The sequence below is a fragment of the Pistacia vera genome, unplaced genomic scaffold, assembly GCF_008641045.1.
Source record: "Pistacia vera cultivar Batoury unplaced genomic scaffold, PisVer_v2 Contig275, whole genome shotgun sequence".
Lineage (NCBI taxonomy): Eukaryota > Viridiplantae > Streptophyta > Magnoliopsida > Sapindales > Anacardiaceae > Pistacia > Pistacia vera.
Window position 1 is genome coordinate 192,150 of NW_022196085.1, and position 23,182 is coordinate 215,331.

The window sequence follows — 23,182 nt, forward strand, 5'->3', positions numbered from 1 at the left end:
GATAGAATGGTAGTGACCGATTGAATATTCGCCATCGAAATTAGCTGGAAATCAACTAAGAGCAAGAAACCCTAACTTTGAGATGGCCGGCAATAGACAAGAAATCAGGTGCTAGAGTAAAAGTTTTGTAGAGAGAAGACCGGAGGTTCAAATGGTGGTGACGGAGAGAATTTACGTCATCAAATCGGCTTTAAGTAGTAACGGCATATTAACTTTGGGTGAGGAAGTGGTATTTTGAAACTTTTTTTGTGGAAAAGTGTCATTAAGGCAAACCTTGGGTGGGAAAAAGTCGTTTACTCTTACCCAAAACACATGCATTGCTTTGAAAAAAACACAATAGTTAACAGAATGAACTTGTAACTTCTTTAAAAACTTGAAAAAAAAAAAAAAAAAATTCTTCAATCGAATCATTTCTAGCCTTTCAATGGAAGTGGTGGAATGCTCTGCTCATGCCGAAAGAAATTTTCAGGATCAATTTTGGTCTTCGCTCTCACTAATCTCTGGAAGTTACCTTTGAAATACTTATCACCCCACACTCTAGCCTCTCTGAAACTTGTGTTACCATTCTTGTTCATACCCAAGTCAAAATCTTTGTAATTAACATATGCACCTCTGGGGTTCTTTGAAACATAAGGAGCCATGTATTCATATATATTCCTAATCCACTCAATATCCTTTTTCGCATTCTTGTTATCATCTCCCCACAGTACCGTATAAGCGATTTCAAACATGATTCCCTGTCTATAAGGGAAAGGAGTTTCAGATTCTGGAATCTTGTTCATCATTCCACCATACGGGTTGAATAATATGACTTCTTTATCTTCTCCTTCCAATAACCTTTTCCATAGGCCCTTAAAAGCTGTGTCAGGAATGGCCTCTTTGACAAAGTCTGATTTGCCTTTGAAATAACCCTTAAACACATTCTGTCGTTGAAGTAGAACCTCAGGAGGAGCGTCACTCGGAAAAAGGCCGTTGTAAATCACAGACTTTATCCAGGTTGTTTCATTGCAATCTTTTCGCGTCAAACCCAGTTCTGGAAATCTCTCTTGCACAATCTGAAGGAGTTTTTCAGCACCACCAAGATAAAGGGCGGTGTATAAACATGTTACTTTTTTCTCGCCATCTTGTTCTGCACCTTGCACTTGTAAGGAAACTCTGAGGAAGAGATCTTCATCAAGTGTATGTGCAATTTGCTGCCATTTATGGAAGAGTTTTGTGGCGCCTTGTTCTAATGTCTTTGCAACGTTAAACACTGTAACAGTCGGTGGCACAGGAACCAATTTTATCTTCCATGAAACAATAATTCCAAAGCTTCCTCCTCCGCCTCCTCTTATTGCCCAAAATAGATCTTTCCCCATGGCGGCTCGGTCAAGAACTCTGCCCCTCGCGTCGACGATTCGGGCGTCGAGGACGTTGTCAGCACCAAGACCATATTTTCTCAACAAGAAACCATAAGCACCTCCTGTGATATGCCCACCCATTCCTACAGTTGTGCAAGCACCGGCAGGAAACGCATGAATATTGCTTTTCTCTGCAATTCTGTAGTAGACTTCACCGAGCATTGCACCAGCCTCGACCCAAGCACTGTTGTCGTCAATATTTATGCTAATTGATCGAAGTTTGGCAAGGTCTACAATAATGAAAGGTATTTCAATTTCGGATACATAAGAGGCCCCTTCATAATCATGGCCTCCGCTACGGATTCTCATATGAATTCCAAGCTCTTTGGAGCAAATAACGGCTGCTTGGACATGGGATTCCTGCAACGGTGTGAAGATAAACTCAGGCTTTGGTACTGAAGACCCTGTAAACCTGAGGTTTTGAGCAGTAGATAGAAGGATTTGAGAATATGAAGAAGAATTGTTTGGGGTGTACAGAGTGGATAAGGGAACGGGAAGCTTAGAATTAACAGAAAGACATTGAATATACTTTTCTGGAATTGAAATTGAAGTTATCGGGGAAACGGATAACAGAAGAACTGATGAGAGTATTGAAAGAATATAATTGTTTGAGCTCGCCATTTCTCAAGTTTCTCGGTTTTCCGTATTTCCCGTTGAAATGAGAGTGTTTTTAGTCATCTTTTATACATGAGCTATGGCCTTTACAAAAACTAAAGTTTATAACAACATTTTACCCAAATTAACTCCAGACAATTTTTGAGCATTATTTTTTCAGCACAATGAAATATGCTAAATTCATACCGAAGGACCCTAATTATAATAATCTTCTCTCTCCTTTCTCCAAATATAGAGGTATATAAACTATAATATCATGCATGTCGACGACACTTCATTGATTGATCCCTAATATTATAATGTAGAAAAAGTAGCTAGGAAAAGCACTATTCCAAGTTTATCTAAATCTAGTTCCAAGCCCAATTAAGGAAGTGCATTTGTAAAAACCTGAGTTAGGTCCTCTCACAATACGCATATAGAAGAAGTCAGCGAAATCCGAGAAAAGTTAGAAACAAATTAATGAGTTGAGGCATCTTCCTCCAGTTATCAATGAAATTAAAGTTTAGGCTGCAAGAAGGGCTACCTAAGAAATGCGGTGACAATTTTTTTTTAAGTATTTTAGGTCTCTAGGCCCACATTGGAGTTTGTTTAATCCTTCGAGCCACGAAACACTAGTGACATATTTTGTTCATAGAAAGATTAGGTTACAATACTTTGAAGTTGAAAGTTACAATTACTCTTTTTTGATAAATTATCATGGAAGGTTACAAATCTATAGTTAACTTTTGGTAATGCATGTCTAAAAATATCAACTTATTCCTAGCCTTCCAATGGAACAGATGGAATGCTCTGCCTCTGCTTATGCCTGAAGAAGTTATTAGGATCAACTTTGGTTTTCAATCTTACCAATCGTTCGAAGCTAACCTTAAAATACTTCTCACCCCAAACTTTACCCTCAATGAAATTTGTGTTACTCTACTTGTTCATACCCAAATCAAGATCCCTATAATTCACATATCTCCATCTTCTCACCCAATTACGGAAGCGATTTCAAATTTATTAGGAGATCACACATACTTCAAGATAAATAACATAGAATATAAATAATTATGAGAGCTCTATTAGGAATATAATAAGTTCCTACCAAGAGTAGAATATCTGATGTATCACCTAGACATAGAGAAGAAAACCACTTCAAGACCATGAGAGAATGTGAGAACACATTTTAGAATATTGTAGGTGGTTTTCCTATTTGTTTCTACGTGAAATTATTTCTTTTTAGGAAACTTTGGTTCTCATGGGGTAACAAAAGGGAAGGTGTGTCTTCTTGTGTCCCCATATTAATCCCCTTTTCCTATTGGTTGGACAAATATTTAATCAAGAGATTATGGTGAGTATATCATTTTCCTTCACTTTAATATTTTTACTTTGGGGACTTTTTGAAAGTACAGTTTTCTCTTTACCGTACAAGTGTATAACTTTGCTATTAGCTAGACATGGGCATTTGGGATTGGTTCAAAAAACTCGACGCAAAGGACTGGTCCTAAAACTGGTCCTAGGACCGGTCCTTGTAGGGCCTAGTCCTAGGAGAGACATGTCCTTGATCGGGCCCTCCTCCAAGGCCCGGGCCTGGGACTGGTCCAGGCCTAGGCTCAAACCCTTTTGCTTAATTACGAAAAAGTCCTTTGTAAAATATCCAAAAACCTCCTAAAAATTTTGAAATCGAAAAAAAAATATTGAGGGTTAAATTGGTATTTTACAAAAAAAAAATTAATACAGCACATGACTGTTGGCTGCCAATGGTCATGTGCTTGGGGGCAGGGTGGGGAAGTTTTTTTTTTCATTTTCCCCCCAATCCTACACTATAAATAATCCCTCACACTTCCAATTTTTTTCACACCAACTCTCAATCTCTCTACTCCAATCCAATTCTCATTCATATTTTCTTCGATTCAATTTATATTTATATTTATAATTTATTCATATTATTTATTTATATTATTCAATTTTCTCTATTTTTCAATATCATCTCTTATTCATATTATTATATTTTTTTTCATTTTAATTATTTATTATTTTATTATAAATTCATAATGGAAGGGCCAATGAGTTCTACGTTCCATCAATCCAAGAAATGGAAAGGTTCGATTCATTTTTACCCTTTTTAGAGGCAGTAGCTGCAATTCAACGACAATAACCACATTCAGCTGGGACGGGGTGCAGCCTAACACAAGCGAGCTGTGACTCCATGGCCCAACCCCCTCGACCATTAAAGATGTCGTGTCCGATGTATGGCGACACTTCACCACATCAAAACGGGCAAAGGTGAATGGGGAGAGGGAAGAATCGTGTGGAGTATGTAATTTCTGTGGAACCGTTATCGGTGTTAATAAAGGGACTTCAACGATACAACGACATTTGGAGAAGAAGCATCCCCAAATAATGCAACTGTCTGGTTCATCTTCAACCGGACCAGGTAGGCAAATTCAAACTCAACTTAATTTTAGTTAACAATCCTCAACTTTGTGAACATGAATACAATGCACTCCAAGCACAAGAGGAAATAGCAAAATACATAGTTGCTATGAACTCTCCCCTTTCTTTATGTGAAAATATTTTTTTATTCACTTGATTAAAACTGTATTTTGTCCAGCATATACCCCTGTTAGTAGAAATACAAGTAGAAGAGACATATTAAAACTTCATAACCAAATAAATATTCAACTTAAAAATAAATTTTAAAATTTTAGGAATATATCCATTGCACTTACTTCAGACATATGGGCTTATAGATCAAAAACAAATTTTTTAACTATCACAATACATTATTGAGATCATGGTTGCGGTTTATAACAAAAATTGATAGGTTTTAAACCATTATATATTGCACATAATGCTGACACTATTTATTTTACAATACTATAAGTTTTGCAAGAATATGTATTAATTGATAGAGTTGTAGTGCTAACGCTAGACAATACAGCTGCCAACACTACTGCTATCTCTTTATTTGAAAAGAGATTGGATTCGCGTGATGAAGGCAAATTTTTTCACCAAAGATGTGCTTGTCACATCATCAATTTGATTGTTAAAGCAGGTTTAGAAGCTATAAATTCGAAAATTGAAAGGGTGCGCACGGCTATCAGATTCATCGTCAACGATAGCAACAAAAGATGACAGGAGTACGTCAAATATTGTAAGCAAGATGATCCACCAATTCGACCTTTGAAGTTATGTACAGACATGTCTATCCGTAGAAACTCTACCTATTTCATGTTGGAAAAAGTTTTTCCAAACGCAAGACAAATTACAGATTTCATCAACCAGAAGAATCCGTAGGAAGTTGTCAGCTATGATGATTAGACGATTTACGAACTTTTTTATTCATTTCTTAAAGTTTTTTTATGAATCCACTAGTACATTAAGTGATATTTATTATCCTACTACTAATTTAGTGTTAGATATTTTACTTCAACTTTCTAAAACTTTTGCTAAATATAGATATAATGACATCTTAATGGAAATTATTTCAAAGATGGAAAAAAATATGAGAAATATTGGTTAGATATTCCATTCTTATATGGATTAGGTCTTATTGTAGATTTCAGGTTTAAATTACACGTAGTTAATTGTATAGTTACTGAGATAAGCCATCATTTAGGACATGATTATACATATTATTTGATTAACTTTAAGCAAAAATTGGAAAGCCTTTTTCTTTATATCAAAGCAGGTACAATGGAACTGAAATGTCCAACAGAGACAACCAATAGGACCTTGATGAAGACAACTATCAAGAATCGAGCATGTGGATGTATAAGGAACATGGCGGTGAAAGTAGTAGCTCCAGTGCATACATACATGGACCAAATGAGCTAAATCGCTACCTACAAATGGACATGTTCTATATGACAAAGAAGGAGAAACGTGAGATGGATGTGCTTCAATGGTGGAAACAACATCAAAGTCGATTCCCTATTGTAGCACAAATGGTAGGTGACATTTTATCTGTGCCAGTTTCTATAATTACATCCGAGTCAGCATTCTCAACGAGTGGCCGGATTGTTGAAGACAAAAGATGTTCTTTAACCAACGAGATGATTGAAGTGATAACGTGTTTACAGTATTGGACTCATGTAGAGAGAAGACTATAGCAGCACTTTAAAGATCCTGAACTACTCGAACTCATCAGGAACACAGATTTGAACGATATAAATATTGTTGCCGATGAATAATTTAATAAAAACAAATTTATTTAATTATTTATTTGTGAAGTGTCATTGTGTGAATATTACATTTATGTTAAAATTAATTAATTAAATTATCTCTTTGAAGTTTAAATTCAAATCCTCATATTTATGAATAATTATTAATTACAATTAACCATTAATTTATTTATTATTTTTTAAAATTAATTAAAAATTTATTGATCTCTCGGGGGTGGAAATAAATTTTCTAGGCCCCTAAAAATTACATAAACCTCCTTATATAATTTTTTTGGACCCCAAAAATTTAAAAAAAAATTTGGGGGGGTGAAAAATAATTTTTCAAGCCCATAGGACCGATCCTATGGGCCCAAGACCAGTCCTAGGGACCGGTCCATGTCCTGAAATTTCTCATGGGCTTGGGACCCATGAGCGACTAGGCCCAATCGAGCCCAGATAATCATGCTTGAGGGATCTATTTGAGGTGACTTAGAAATTAAAATTATCTGATAAATAATTTTTTTGGGAATTATAAGAAATATATGGAAAAATGAGGAATGGCTAATAGTAGACCTGGGTTGGGGTCCTGAAATTTCTCATGGGCTTGGGACCTATGAGCGACTAGGCCCAATCGAGCCCAGATAATCATGCTTGAGGGATCTATTTGAGGTGACTTAGAAATTAAAATTATCTGATAAATAATTTTTTTGGGAATTATAAGAAATATATGGAAAAATGAGGAATGGCTAATAGTAGACCTGGGTTGGGGTCCTGAAATTTCTCATGGGCTTGGGACCTATGAGCGACTAGGCCCAATCGAGCCCAGATAATCATGCTTGAGGGATCTATTTGAGTTGACTTAGAAATTAAAATTATCTGATAAATATTTTTTTTGGGAATTATAAGAAATATATGGAAAAATGAGGAATGGCTAATAGTCAACTCAAATAGATCCCTCAAGCATGATTATCATCGTCCCAGCCCAGATCTACTATTAGCCATTCCTCATTTTTACATATATTTCTTATAATTCCCAAAAAAATTATTCATCAGATAATTTTAATTTCTAAGTCAACTCAAATAGATCCCTCAAGCATGATTATCAAGTAAATGAAAAATTTTTACTAATCGTATTCAGAGTCGATCTCAATGATCGAATCAAACGTTAAAATATTTAAAATATGATTGAACGAGACGGATTATGTCATCCATCACGAGAGACCAGTAATACATATGTTTACTAATAGTAATTATTAATAAACCCAAGTTGATATGCTGATGAACACAACTCATCTCTCACACCTCATAATTATTAACGATAAAGATTTGCTCACTATGACTATTAAAAAAAATGCAAAAATGGAACTAAACCAGTAATCAAACTAGTTTTCTGATTATCCAAAAAATTGGTTCAATTTCGATATAAAGAAATACAAAAACCAATTTTTCGATTCGATTACGATTTAAGTTAATATGGGAACCGGTTAACCAAAACTGATTTTATAAACAGGTTTATTATAAAAATAATAAAATATAAAATCAAAACAATAAAAATCAAAATATGTAAATCTATCTATTAAAAAAATAATAAATTATAAAATAAAAACAATAAAACTGGTTTATTATAAATAAAAAATAAAATATAAAACCGGTTTAAATTAGGGAAAAAACAAAATAAAAAATAAGTTAAAGGGAAAACTGGTTCAAAACCGGTTAACTAGTTTTTACTAACCGGTTAACTAGTTTTCCTGTTAACCAAAAAAACTGGTTTTCCCCTTAATCGGTTCGATTTTGGTTCAAAAAAATTCCTAAACCGAAAAATTGGTTCGGTTCAGAAAATCGGTTAACCGTTTATGAACACCTCTATGGCTCACAACCCAATCTTACCAACTTACTGTCACAACCCTGACGTTGCAGCTCACAATTAGACAGGTGAGACCCATAATGAGCAGGTGGGACTGTTTTACGAGTTGACCAATTGCGAACTGTCACGTCAGGATTGTGAGACAAAATTTATGAGATTGAGTTGTAAATACAGTATTAGTCAATTATTAAATATTAAATATGAAATATGAAATCAACTTTTAGATTCCGATTTGGGCAAGTTTTGTTGTCTCTTGAGATATATAGAAGAACATAAATAGATAATTTCAAAAGAATTCCTAAAAAAAAAAAAAAAAAAAAAAAATTATTTTTGTTTTCAAGAGTAGGCAAGGTATCCATTTGTGGGTTGAAAGATGGAACATAAGAAATAAGAGTTTGTGGTCTGAGTGGTTTGATTAGTCCTTTTTGATATATTATTCAAGACTTTTTGAATTCAAGTTTCTCCTTGATTATTAGTAGAAGCAATCACTGAAACTCTTATGATCGATAATTCTAATATTTTAAAAATTAGTTAAAATGCCAGTAAAAAAACAATTTGTAGTAATGAAATTTTGTTGAGTTTTGGGATTTGAAAAGAACGAAAACCAAAGTTGACCCATCAATGCGGGTAGGGCCCAGATTCGGATTATTAAATTAAGAATTTTAATTAACAGTGGGTTTGGTCACCGTTGATCAGCCAGGCTATCAGAAACATCTGACTTTTCTTTTTTGACTTAGAAACTGATTGATTGCATCTGGCCATTAGATATATTTTATTCCGTGAACGTGATCGTGACGGTATTGTAATTAGGAAAGACTTTTTAAATATAGTCAACTAGACCAATAATTTGTAATCTCTTTCTAAGTAAGAAAATAGAATATACAATTAGGAAGGACGTTTTAAATATAGAGTCAACTAGACCAATAATTTGTAATCCCTTTCTAAGTAAGAAAATAGAATATATATATATATTCTAACTGGGTCAGACCAACTTGTGCCATTTCTCAATTAATCATCAGATCTATTGAACATCCTCACAATAATGTTTATAATTTTCTCTAAATAAAGAAATGAAATATCTTACAATAATGTTTGTAATCTTCTCTAAGTAAAGAAATATATCTCATAATAATGTTTGTAATCTTTTTGGACAAGGAAATGTAATGTCAATTTTTCATATTTGCATGTCTAACATTATGGATCGAAGTTTTGCAAGGTCTAAAATAATGAAAGGTGCTTCAATTCCAGATACATAAGAGAGCCCCTCAAAATCATGAGCTCCGCTCCAAACTCTCACGTGAAATCCAAGTTGTTTGGAGCACATAACGGTGGCTTGAACATGAGATTCATGCAAAGGGGTAAGATAAACTCAAGCTTCGGTACGGAAAGTTCAGTAAACCTGAGGTTTTGAGTAGTACTGTAGTAGAATTAAGGATTGAATAAAATGAAGAACTATTTGTGGAGTAAAAGTGGAGAAAGGAATGGAATCCTTAGAATTGACAGAGAGGCATTGCATAAAATTCTCTTCAATAAGAGTTGGAAATTGTTGCCAATGAAGAAGGTGATAAGAGGACTGAAAGTATTAAAAGGAAGTATTTGCATGAAGCCATCATCCTTTTTAAAGTTGCTTCTTGTGGTTCAAGAATTGAGAATGGAGTTATGGTTAGGGGTGTGCAAAAAAATTCAATATCCAATCTGATCTGATCCGAAAAAATCGGATATCCAAAAATTCGGATCAGATTTGGATATCAATTTTTGGAAGCTCTAGATTTTCATATCGAATATCGAATCGGCCCTGCAAAGAAATCGGATATCCAAATCTAATCCGATTTTGTCCATAATTACAAGTTTTAAGAAGTTATTTCAGGATCCTAGGTGAAAAATGGTAAAGTATGTGGACTTTTTTGAAATACGATGACAACTTTGGGGATCAAAAGAATGAAATGTAGATGTGGTAGGGGTACTAAAGGATAATGCAAAATTTTAGGGGGCAAATTGATATTTTTCATGTAAGTTCGGATCAAAACGAATCAGACAAAATCCGGATCGGATTTGAATCAGCTTTCATCCTGATCCAAATTTTTGGATCAGATTAGAAAAATGCAAAACCGGATCGGATATCTAGTTTTGCACACCCCTAGACTTATGGAAAATACAAATATGCCATATATAGCTATAGTTGCTCCATCTCCGCGGAAAAAAAAAACTATTGTGCATACAACCAATTACTAGTTAAAAAATATAGTGTCGGAAGTGCGTACTCGTCTCATGGTAGATTAGTAAAGAAAGCTCAAAAAAATCTTAAATACCACGAAGGTTTCAATTCAATCGTACCACAAACTAATAAATTTATAGAAGAGACATTGTCACAATTAGTGGCACTGCATCCAGTTTTATCTTCCATGAAAAAATAATTCCAAAGCTTCCTCCTTAACCTCCTCTTATTACCTATCAGAAAATAGTTAGCATTAGTTACATCAGTTAGCATTAATTACAGAATCTGTTATGTAGTTAGAGAATTAGTTATTAAGTTAGTTAAATCTGTTTTAGTTTATTGAACGGCTATAGTTCATACTCCACGTATATATATTCTCTTGTATTCCAACTTCTAAAATAAGAAAGAAATTCATTTTTGCAATTAATTTTTCATGGTAACAGAGCAGAGTTAATCTAGCCATGATTCATCAATGGCAACTTTGACTACTTCTGCTACAACTCAGATTGATCCTACCCAAAATCCATCTAGCCCTTATTATCTTCATCCTAATGAAAATCTAGCTCTTGTTCTGCTATCTCCAGCACTCACGCCTACCAATTATCATTCTTGGCCGCGAGCAATGAAGATGGCTCTGCTTTCCAAGAATAAATGAAGTTCGTCGATGGTTCTATACAAGCACCTTCAAGCACTGATTCTTTATATCCTGCTTGGGAGCGATGTAATACCATGGTAATGTCTTGGTTGACTCATTCCCTTTCACCTTCTATTACTCATGGTATTCTGTGGATAAACAAAGCTTATGATGTATGGAATGATCTTTGAGAAAGGTTCTATCAAGGAGACATTTTCTGAATTCCTGATCTTCAAGAAGAAATTTAGGCTTTAAGCAAGGAGATTGAAATGTTACAGATTATTTCACTGAACTGAAGATTCTTTGAGATGAATTGCTAAATTTCAAACCTATTCCTTCATGTTCTTATGCGAGTCCTTGCTCTTGTGATGCTATTACTGTTGCCAAAACTTATCAGAATAATTATGTCATCCGATTTCTTAAAGGTCTTGGTGATTAGTTTGCTATTGCTAGATCACAGATCATGCTCATGAAACCTTTACCTTCTATCAATAAAGCTTTTTTTTTTTTTTTTTTTTTGGTGCTCCAGTAAGAAAGACAAATGAATTCAGGAGTCTAAATGGCACTTTTTACTAAAGCCATTCGAAATGATTCATTCAACAAGAAACATACTGGTACACAATCATCCACTAAGCATGCCAATGGTGATAAACGGTTCTGCACTTTCTACGAAAAACCACGCCATACTGTTGAAACATGCTATAAGAAGCATGGTTATCCACTTGGATATAAACCCAAAAATGGCAATTCATCTGCGCATATTGTGATTTCTGCAAAAGGAAATGAGTCTTCTGAAAATTCTTGCTCTAATCCTGATTCGCCAAAAGAGAATCCTGACGCTGGTATCTCTCTGACTCAAGAGCAATATCAGCAAGTATTAGCCTTACTCCAATCCTCTAACATTGAAAAACTTCCATCGTGACCTCATTATACCAATCAAGTTGCCACTCAACATCAAAATTTCACCCTTGTTTCCAATTTTTCATCAATGTCAGGTAATCATTTTTCACACTCCTGCTCATCTAAATTTGAACTATGGATTATTGACACAGGCGTCGCAGATCACATTACTCACCCCTTGTCCTCCTTTGGCACATACAAGCAAATCAAACCTGTTTCAGTAACTCTACCAAATGGACATTGCAACGCCACACACTATTTTGGCACTGTATTTTTCACAAATAGTTTAGTTCTTACTAATGTTCTTTACATACTTGAATTCTCCTTTAGTTTGATTTCTGTCACAAAACATACTTCTTTGCTTCATTGTTGTCTTATTTTTCAAAACACTTATTGCTTGATACAGGATCTGACCTCGTGGAAGACGATTGGTTCAACTAAAAATGCAAGATGGCTTATACACAATGTGTAGGTCCTTCACTAATCCTTCCTTTCCATCTTGTGTTTCTTTAACCAATACAAATACTGCCTTTGATGTCTGGCATTATAGGCTTGGTCATCTATCAAATTCGAGAATCAAACTTTTGACTCCATATATACCAACTCTTACATTTCATAACAATTCAAGTTGTACTATTTGCCATTTTGCTAAACAAAAGAAATTGTCATTTTCTGTAAGTCATACTAGATCAGATAAGTGTTTTGATATTTTACATGTTGATATTTGGGGGTCCCTTTTCTACTCCTTCTGTACATGGCCACAAATATTTCTTGACCATTGTTGATGATTGTAGTTGGCATACATGAATTTTCTTAATGCAAAATAAGTCTGAAACAAGGCCTTTACTTCAATCTTTCTTTTCTTTGATTGAAACTCAATTCTCTACCAAGATTAAAATTCTTCGAAGTGATAATGGTTCTAAATTCAATATGCTAGTTTTTTATGCTTCTAAAGGAACAATTCATCAAACTTCATGTGTTGAAACTCCTTAACAAAATGGTATTGTAGAGCATAAACATTAACATATACTAAATGTGGCTCGGTCATTATTATTTCAGTCCAATTTACCCAAAATTTTCTGGAACTACACTGCTCTTCATGCGGTTTATTTGATTAACAGACTTCTTTCTCCATCTTTGCAACATAAATCACCCTTTGAACTTTTATACAATGAACCTCCAGATTTAACTAGTCTCAGAGTTTTTGGTTCACTTTGTTTTGCATCTACATTGTCTGCCAATAGGTTGAAATTTGATTCTCGAGCTCGACAATGTGTTTTTCTTGGCTATAAATCTGGAACTAAAGGCTACATTCTTTTGGATATTGCTTCAAAAGAAATTTTTGTCTCTCTTAATGTCCTTTTCCATGAAACAATTTTTCTTTTCACTACAAAAGCATTGTCTCCATCTGTACCTTTACCTCAAGAATCTCCTTCCCTTGATTATGTTATCCCATCAGTCCCTTCTTGTCTTCAACCTTTCAATTGTCTTCTCTACCATCTGCACCTTTACCCCAAGAATCATCTTCAGTTGATCATCTTGTTTCCACATCTGATTCCCCTGTTCGAAGTCTATTCTTCTTCGATCACATAGACTTCGAATAGCTCCATCTTACCTACAGGATTACCATTGTCATCTTGCAACTTTGGCTAATCTTCTTCGTCTCCACTCAGGTACATTGTATAATTTATCCTTTGTTATTTCTTACTCCAATTTATCTCCTTCACATAAACATTTTACATTAGCCATTTCTACTGCCTTTGAACCTAAAACTTATGCCCAAGCCATTAAGCATCAATGTTGGAGAGATGCCATGCAAGTTGAAATTGCTGCTCTTGAACAAAATCATACATGGGTTACTGATCTCCCTCGTGGTAGGTCTGTAGTCGGCTAAAAATGGGTTTATAGAATCAAATACAAGGCTGATGGATCTATTGAAAGGTATAAGGCAAGGTTAGTTGCAAAAGGGTATACACAAACTGAAGGTGTTGATTAATTTGATACCTTTTCCCCTGTTGCTAAACTCACTACTATCAGATTACTTTTAGCACTAGCAGCTACTAATCAATGGCATCTCAAGCGACTCGATTTTAATAATGCTTTTTGGCATGGTGAACTTACTGAAGAAGTATACATGGCTCTGCCTCCAGGTTTCACTTCCTCTAATTCTAGTCAAGTTTGTAAGCTTCAGAAGTCCCTTTACGACCTTAAACAAGCTAGTCACCAATGGTTTTCCAAATTAGCATCTGCCTTGCTTTCTTTGGGATATCTTCAATCTAATTATGATTACTCCCTATTTGTTAAACATGCAACTGATTCCATTACTATTATCTTAGTGTATGTTGATGATTTAATTCTTGCTGGAACTGATTTGGTGGAAATTGATTTTGTTAAGGCTTGTCTTCATAATACTTTCAAGATTAAAGATTTGGGGGATTTAAAGTTCTTCTTGGGTTTGGAAGTGGCCAGAACACACAAGGGCATTACTTTATGTCAACGTAAATATGCACTTGACATCTTATCTGATTCTAGTTTCCTTGGTTCCAAGCCTGCCAAGACTCCTATAGACTCTTCTTTGAAGCTTAGCAAAGTCCATGGGGATCCTCTTCCTGATAATTCTTCTTATAGGCGATTGATTGGATGATTACTTTACTTAACTGCCACTCGTCCTGACTTAGCATTTGTGATACAGCAATTAAGTCAATTTCTAGATAAACCAACTTCCTCTCATCTTCAAGCTGCTCATTGAGTCCTCTGTTACGTCAAAGGCTTATATTTTCCAACTAATTCTTCTTTGAGTCTCAAAGCCTTTAGTGACTCTGATTGGGTTGGTTGTGTTGATACTCGACGTTCTGTCACTAGTTTTTGTATTTTTCTTGGTTCTTCCTTGATCAATTGAGGAGCCAGGAAACAACCCACTGTCTCTTATTCCTCATCTGAAGCTGAATATCGCGCACTTGCTTCTATCACATGTGAGCTGCAATGGCTTCAATACTTTCTTCAAGACTTCCATGTCCCTCATCCTCATCCCGCTTTACTTTTCTGTGACAACAAATTTGCTTTGCAGATTGCTGCTAATCCAATTTCCATGAACGCACCAAACATATTGAAATCGATTGCCATGTTGTTTGTGAAAAACTTCATTCGGGTCTCATTCATCTCATGCCATACTCTTCTTCAGAGTTAGCCGATATCTGCACCAAACCTCTTGGTGTTGCTCCATTTCAGCTCATTCTATCCAAGCTGAGAATGATCAACATCCATTCTCCAGCTTGCGGAAGGGTATCAAAAAATAGTTAGCATTAGTTACAGCAATTAGCATTAGTTACAGTAGTTAGCATTATTTACATAATCTGTTATGCAGTTAGAGAATTAGTTATTAAGTTATTAAGTTAGTTAAATTTATTTTAGTTTGTTGAATGGTTGTAGTTCATACTCCATGTATATATATTCCCCTGTATTCCAACTTCTAAAATAAGAAAGAAATTCATTTTTGCAGTTATTTTTCATTACCCAAAATATATCTTCGCCCATGGCTGCTCGATCAAGAACTCTGCCCCTCACGTCAACAATTCGGGTGTCAAGGATATTATCAGCATTAAGACCATACTTTCTTAACATGAAACCATACACACCTCAACTGATGAGCCCACCAATGTTTAAGCTTGTGCAAGAACCAGTAGGAAAGGCATGCATATTGCTTTTCTCAGCAATTATGTAGAAGACTTCACCAATTGTTGTGCCAGCCTCGACCCAAGTACTGTTGTTATCAATATCAATGCTAATTGTTCGAAGATTGGCAAGGTCTACAATGATGAAAGGTATTTCAATTTTGGATACATAAGAGAACCCTCCATAATCATGACCTTCACTACAGATTCTCATATGAATTCCAAGCTCTTTGGAGTAAATACGACTACTTGGAAATGGGATTCCTGCAAAGGTGTGAATATAAACATAGGCTTTGGAACTGAAGGTCCTGTGTACCCGGGGATTGTTAGAACCAGGATAGTGACTACCAACTTCAAGGTATGTATCAATGCCACTTTTCTAAAGGAAATTTCGCCCCTTTATAGTGCAAATAGGATCAGCGAATTTCTTTGTGATACAATGAAGAACCTGCTTGTGTTATGCACAAAACAGAAGCAGACTTGAGAGAGTTTTGGTTATACTAGAATTGTAGTCTTATTTGTTGTGTACTTTTACTGAAAATCTTACTTCTTATACAGGATTGTTGGTACCTTTTGGAAACCCCTTTGAGATAAGACCACAACCTTTTGAAGGTACATGATCTTTTGAAGGTACATGACCTTTTGAAGATACATGACCTTTTGATAATAGACATGCCCAATCAGGAAAATGTCTCACAATTTGAGCATTAGTTTGTAAAGTTGAGGTAAAAGAAGAATTGTTCAGGGTGTAGAGAGTGGATAAGTGAATGGGAAGCTTAGAATTAACAGAGAGACATCGAATATACTTTTCTAGAATTGAAATTGAAGTTATCGGTGAAGCTAATGACAGAAGAACTGATGAAAGTAATGAAAGAATCTAATTGCTTGAGCTCGTCATCATTTCTTAAGTTTCTAGGTTTCAGTATTTCCTGTTGGAGAAATGAGAGTTTGAGTCATCTTTTGTCCCTAAGCTATGGCCTTTGTGAACCTGACGTGTATTTGAGCTAATCCTAACGTTGCAAGAGTGTATGAATCATGATTCATTGATATTGGCCGAATCTTGAAGCTTTTTAAAAAGGATTGGAAGAAATTGATTAATGGAGCCTACAGCAAATCGTAGTATGCCTTCTCCAATAAGAGAATAGTCAAATTTCGTCCTAATTTCGTCCCTGAGATTTGGTATAGTAACACTCTAGTTTTGTTGAATTTTTTAGTAACGATTTAGTCCCTGCCAATAACATTTTGGTCCTAAGATTTTCTATTTACATGGACCAAAGCAAAAAAAAGGTCCAAAATGTTACTAAAAAAATCTACAAGATTAAAGTTTAGTTGTACCAAACTTCAGGGATGACCTTGTCATTTTCTCATATGAGGAGTACTAAATTGGTTCATGATTAATGTTAATTTTAATCTTCTCTCTCTTTTCTTCAAGTTTATTAATTATAATACCATGCATACGGAGGACATTTCATTGTTTAATCCCTCATGATTAGAGTCTTGACATTGATATTTAACAATGAAAGAACAATTTGTTTTAATGTACTTAACAATAAAAGAACAATGTTATACATTTTTTTTTTTTTTTAATGACCGGGATTGTACCAGTCATCTTATAGGCACTTCAACTAATTCATCGAGACTCTGGAACTATTAACCGGATAAGAGCTCTAATGGTTACCTCTATTAGCAACGGAAGAGGAACTAGAACTCAAGACCTTTTGAGTAATACACCCAAGAATCCCTATCGAATCACTCGGTCACCCGGAGGTAGTTAAAAATGTTATACATTGATATTTATACAATTGTATGCAAAAACTTTTTACATGTGACATTTCTTTAAAAGAATTATCATAAAATACCAATTTCTCTGCTTTTATTCTGTAAATTTAACCAAAAACTGTGCAAGATTGCGATCAAGACGTAGATTAATTTTGTTCCAGTCAAACCATCTCTAGCCTTCCAATGGAACAGATGGAATGTTCTGCTCATGGCTGAAGAAATTATCAGGATCAACTTTGGTCTTCACTCTTACCAATCTTTTGAAGTTATCCTTGAAATACTTCTCTCCCCAAACTTTAGCCTCAATGAAACTTTTGTTACTCTTCCTGTTCATACCCAAATCAAGATCCCTATAATTCACATATGCACCTCTGGGGGACTTTGAAACATAAGGACCCATGTAATCGTACAGTTTCCTAATCCACTCCATATGCTTTTTCTCATTCTCGTCTCCATCTTGCCAACTAGTCGAGTAAAAGATTTCATATATGTTTCCCTTTCTGTGAGGGAAAGGAATTTTGGATTCTGATATCTTACTCATCATTCCACCGTAAGGGGTCAGTATCATTAGTGGATTATCTTCTTCCAGTAATCTTTTCCATAGCCCGTCAAGCGCGGTTTCAGGTATAGGTTCTTTTACAAAATCTGATTTCACTTTGTTATAGTTCTCGTTAAATACCGGCTTTCGTCTAAGCAGAATTTCAGAAGATGTATTACTTGGGTAGAGCGCATCATGGACTACAGATTTGATCCAGCTAGTTTCAATGCAATCTTTCCGCGTCAATCCCAGTTCAGGGAAATTCTCTTGCATTATTTGCAGGAGTTTATCAGCACCTCCAAGATACAAGGCAAAGTAATTGGTGTTTATAGTTCTCTCGCTTTTTTGTCTTGCGCTTGTCAGTTGTACCAGTGCTCTAATTAAGAGATCCTCATCAAGCTTATGTGCAACTTCTTGCCATTTGTACAGGAGTTTTGTGGCACCTTGTTCCAGGGATTTTCTAACTGAAAAAACTGTCACATGTTGGTGGCACAGGAACCAGTTTTATCTTCCATGAAATAATAATTGCAAAGCTGGCTCCTCCACGTCCTCTTATTGCCCAAAATAGATCTTCGCCCATGGCTGCTCGGTCAAGAACTCTGCCGTTAACATCAACAGTTCGGGCATCGAGGACATTGTCAGCACCAAGACCATATTTTCTCATCAATGAACCATAGGCACCTCCTGTGATGTGCCCACCAATGCCTAGACTCGGGCAAAGTCCAGCAGGAAAGCCATGAATATTGCTTTTCTCAGCAATGCGGTAGTAGACTTCACCAATTGTTGCACCAGCCTCAACCCAAGCACTGTTATCATTAATATCAATACTAATGGACCGAAGCTTGGCAAGGTCTACTACAATGAAAGGTGTTTCAATTTCCGATACATAAGTGACCCCCTCATAGTCATGGCCTCCGCTTCTGATTCTTATATGAATTCCTAGCTTTTTGGAGCATATAACAGCTGCTTGGACATGGGATTCATTCAAAGGCGTGAAAATAAACTCAGGCTTTGGGACTGAAGACCCTGTAAACCTGAGGTTTTGAGCATTTGATAGAAGGATTAAAGAATATGAAGAAGTGTTGGAGACGTACAGAATGGAGGAAGGGACATAAAGCTCAGACTTGACAAAGAGGCAATGCAAAAACTTTTCTTGAATTGGAATTGAAATTGTCAATGAAGAAGCTAATAATAAAAGAAGGTAAATGCATGAAGACATCATTTTTTTCCAGTTTTTCTAGTGTTCAACAATTGAGAGCTGAGTTATGGTATATATAGGGCCTACAGCGTATTTGAGATATAAGTCAATTCAAAAACTCGTTTTTGGATTTTGGTAAAACGTCCTTATAACTTCAGATTTGTTCTACTGAATCTAAAGATACATAGGGCCGCTAGAACGTTATATTTATAGACGCTCGTAGTCGATCTTCTGCTTCAGTGCCACGTTACCGTTTCAGGTGGGCGATATCTGCAGTTTGATTACATCTATATATTCGGAAGGTGGGATACATTATAAAAATACATTAAGAAAGCGGGCATGTCCAGACTATAAGGAAAGCCAGTCTCTCACTAACTCATTCACGTAACCACTGCAATCTTGCTTTATAATCCTCGTATATTTTTTATTGGTCACTAGTCATTATTGTAAGTTGGTTTGTATATATTTAATTCTGCCTACAAGTAATGAATACTATCTAAGTTAATAGACTAATATTTAATTCTTCATGAGGAAATGTTTTAAGCTTAAAATGTGGAGAATGGTACAAAAAGCCCAGAATTGACAGAAATAAAAGAAATTGCACGAAGACAACATATTTTTTTTTTTTTTTGCGCTAAGTTATCTTAATAAACTTTAATAACATGAGTGGTTTTGGGTGAAACGTGTTAATAACGTGAGGTGGTGAGCCTGTAGAGAATAGTCATTGACCATGATTAACGATTAATTTTACAGATATTGGCCATGTTCATTGAACAGAGGGAGACATCACCTTAAGTTTCACTTAATTCCAAACCAAGAAACCTTATAATATTAATATTATATCCCCCTTCAACTAAAGAGCTTGGTTGGAACTTAACAGAGTGAAAATAAAGGTAACCAAATATATAACACCGCGTTGTTTAAGTATATTACTCGTGCAACTAAGATTAGTCATTAGATGGGAAATTTTCCCAATCCCCAAACATGTATAATTGTGTTGCTTACTCTTCTCTAGTGATCTTCCATACCTGTGTTAATGTTTATGTAACAGGATTGTTGAAGGAAGAAATTGAAAAGGCACTGTATATGCGTGGCTTGCTTTATCCAGTCATTGAATTTCCACACATGAACTACTGATTTCTATGCCATAATCAGTAGTAATGGGTCTAGTAATTGAATGACATCAAGAATTGTGTATACAATTAAGCATGCATAACACCAAAGAGATGCTTGATGCTTCCAGTTGCTGATATATACTTTTAGTTGGGCTATTGTACTTTAGTCAAATTCATGTAGAATGTTGAGTAGACAGAAGTAGCTCTTCAAAATTAAAGCCCACTGAACTTGAACCAAAGAACCCTGCAAACTTTGTATTGTTTTGCAAAATTTCCCACGCTATAGCTTGATTAAGGTCAGTGCAAACTTTGTCAGATATCTGAACAAAAAAATTACAGATGGCTAACCATATGCCCTTAATTCAAGAATTGAGGGTTTGAGCTAGTCATCTTCATTACAGGCTATAGTTGGTTTTAATAACAGGGAGGTTCATAGTATTAATATGTTGAGCATCTATAAATTGATCAAAGGAAGTGAAATGTAAGGTTACATTCTTGTCTCTCTTCTTCATCAAGTTCAGAAGAGTTAGGGTACTTTTTTAGATTTTTTAAGCATTCTGAAGTGACCTTTCACTCCTTGATGGGTTGCAGAATGCATCAAACCTGAAAGAATCTGATAACATACTTACCTTTTATAATGGAAGGACAGACATGATTGAAATTTGGGGTAGTTGACCAATTAAGTGTACTCACGAGAAAGTTCATTTTTGTCTACATTGACTAGTAAGACAAGCATTACTTCAAAATTGCAGACCCTCCATGGAAAAGCATCCAAGAGAAAGTTTCCAATTACAGTCTGCAAAATTGCCAGATCATCAACTATTAACCTTATATATTCTCTTAACCACAACAGTGTAAAAACGTTGATAAAATGATGCCCATTTAGGACTTATTCATCTCATATTAAAAAAACACTTCGACAAGGAGTTCCTGCATTTAAACATATAATAAGATTCAGACTCTATAGCCCAACTCCCTTTCTGGTGCATGCATGTCCACAATATTGAGGTTCATATATAAAATTAGTAGCAGAAAGACACCCTAAAATTTCCTGTCAATTTCTTTGGTCTTGAACTACAATATTTGGAATTCAGAGCGTTGACCAAATCCAGACGTTTAGTGGTCTTATTAAACATTCATTATAAAGATGTAATGGTTATATATCAATATAAATTGGGTGAGAAAATCAAGCCAATCAAAACTCTTATATCGGTAAACCGGCGCCCCACCACTGCGCGGCGGTGACCCTACCTTTGGCCTGTAGTGCCTGACTTTATCTCTGTTATGTCAAGTTTCAAACCAGCTTCATGCAAAGAGACAACAAGATATGCTCTGGGAGGCGGCCTGTATTTGTCAACTAATTAGGCCACATCCCATTAACAAGAAGCTTTGCGAAATTGAAATCTCTTTGTTTTCAACGTTGAGATACAAGTCAGTATCGATAATTGACTTAGAGGTTTAGACAATACTCATAACATCACGAGGCTTGGAATTTATCTTCCTTCTGCTTTGTTCTCTTCTGGGAAGCATCTACATTTAGAAGCTCAGTCCATCATAGATCGGACACAGCCCCAATAAAGAAATGTGTTAACCAAACTTTGTTTGACTTCTGGATCATTGACTTCCCAATTTCTTGTTATTCAACTTATTGAATTAAAACTAACAACCCAATATGAAGGGCCAAGTAAAAATATCATTCAAATTTTTGTACTCTTTCATTTGGAAGTTGGAACTATTAATAAGCTTCCAATGGCATACTTCCCATTACACTCTCACCTACTCCACCTTTAAAATTGATTCCTCTATAAGTATCTAACCGAGTCCCCAAAACCTTCTCAAACTTTATTCTCCTTTAAATTTAGCTGAAGCACTGATGAATTCATCATCAAAGCCTGAGGTGACATTGTCCCTAACATTGTCACCCTGCCCAACTCCACAGGCGAGCACACTGAAGCCTGAAGAAAGAGGCATACGTCTCATCCAACTCCTCCTAACTTGTGCCAAACATGCATCCTCCGGCAACCTCCACCGAGCCGATGAGTGTCTCCGTCAGATTTCTCCACTCTCCTCCATGACCGGCGACTCCATGCAGAGGCTTGCAGCCCGCTTTGCTTCGGCCCTTGCCATCCGCCTTGTCAAGCGTTGGCCGGGCCTCTATAAGGCCTTGAATCATCATCAACAGCCGAAACAAGAACAAGACCAGACTCGAACCCTCTTCTCAAAGGCCTTCCCTTACCTTGGGTTCGCCTACGCCACCATCACTCGAACCTTGCACCAACTCATGACCACAGAGCGTGTGATCCATATCATAGATTTGGGTTCCTGTGACCCAAGATTTTGGGTACCGCTCATCAGGAGTTGCTCAATTTTCCCGGATGGGCCTCCCCATTTGAGGGTCACTTGTGTCAACAACAACAAGCATGCATTAGACAAATTAGGCCCAAAACTTGTAAAAGAGGCAGAGGCCTTAGACATGCCCTTTCAATTTCACCCCATAATTGTCAACTTAAGAGAGTTAACAATAGACATACTTAAGGTGAGATCAGGAGAAGCATTAGCTTTAATATCAATACTAAACCTTCATGTGTTATTAGCTGAAGATGATAGAGTTGATGCACATTTTGGGGCCAAAAAGAATGACAGTGTGAAGGATTGTAAGCAAATGGGTCAATTTCTAGCAATGGTTAGATCAATGTCACCTAAGTTATTCTTTTTGGTAGAGCAAGAAGCTGACCATAATTTGAACCGTTTAGTGGATAGATTTGTGGAAGGATTGCACTATTATAGTGCAATATTTGACTCAATAGATGTGACATTTGGGTCAAATGCAAGTGAGGAAAGGCTAATCATAGAGGAAATGTTTGGGAGAGAGATAGAAAATATGGTGGCACATGAGGGGCTAGAGAGGGAAGAGAGGCATGAGAGATATGGGAAATGGATGGTTAGGTTTGGGGGAAGTGGGTTTAGGCCAGTCCATTTGTGGTGCAACCCAGTGGAGGATGCAAAACAAATGGTGAAGAGCTATGGTAGAGATGGGTATAAGATTGTAAATGAGAGGGCAAGTTTGATGATTTGTTGGTATGATAGACCCCTTTATGCAATTTCAGC

The 23,182-nt window shown here is 35.9% G+C and overlaps 3 protein-coding genes and 1 pseudogene across 4 annotated transcripts; 1 reads left to right on the forward strand and 3 right to left on the reverse strand.

The window, feature by feature from the left end:
• Positions 1 to 413: 413 nt before the first annotated feature.
• LOC116133789 (berberine bridge enzyme-like 13) lies at positions 414 to 8,103 on the reverse strand. Of its 2 annotated transcripts, none has more exons than XM_031419474.1 (2): positions 8,052 to 8,103; positions 414 to 1,978 (listed from the first exon to the last, which is right to left on the reverse strand). In XM_031419474.1, exons 1-2 carry the CDS (start codon positions 8,101 to 8,103, stop codon positions 414 to 416), a joined length of 1,617 nt encoding a protein of 538 aa, XP_031275334.1. The 2 variants fall into 2 exon arrangements, with proteins under 2 accessions (XP_031275334.1, XP_031275333.1); XM_031419473.1 differs by lacking the exon at positions 8,052 to 8,103 and adding an exon at positions 5,597 to 5,609 and having other exon boundaries at positions 414 to 2,023.
• A 7,306-nt stretch (positions 8,104 to 15,409) lies between these two features.
• On the reverse strand, positions 15,410 to 16,098 carry LOC116133784 (berberine bridge enzyme-like 24). The gene is made up of 2 exons (XM_031419470.1): positions 16,015 to 16,098; positions 15,410 to 15,823 (listed from the first exon to the last, which is right to left on the reverse strand). Exons 1-2 carry the CDS (start codon positions 16,096 to 16,098, stop codon positions 15,410 to 15,412), a joined length of 498 nt encoding a protein of 165 aa, XP_031275330.1.
• Positions 16,099 to 17,395: 1,297 nt separating this feature from the next.
• On the reverse strand, positions 17,396 to 18,983 carry LOC116133787 (annotated as a pseudogene).
• Positions 18,984 to 21,936: 2,953 nt separating this feature from the next.
• LOC116133785 (scarecrow-like protein 3) lies at positions 21,937 to 23,177 on the forward strand (the record flags this gene model as incomplete). Its single annotated transcript, XM_031419471.1, has 1 exon — positions 21,937 to 23,177. A coding segment is annotated over exon 1 (1,230 nt), but the record flags the coding sequence as incomplete, so codon positions are not given.
• Between the last annotated feature and the right edge of the window lie 5 nt (positions 23,178 to 23,182).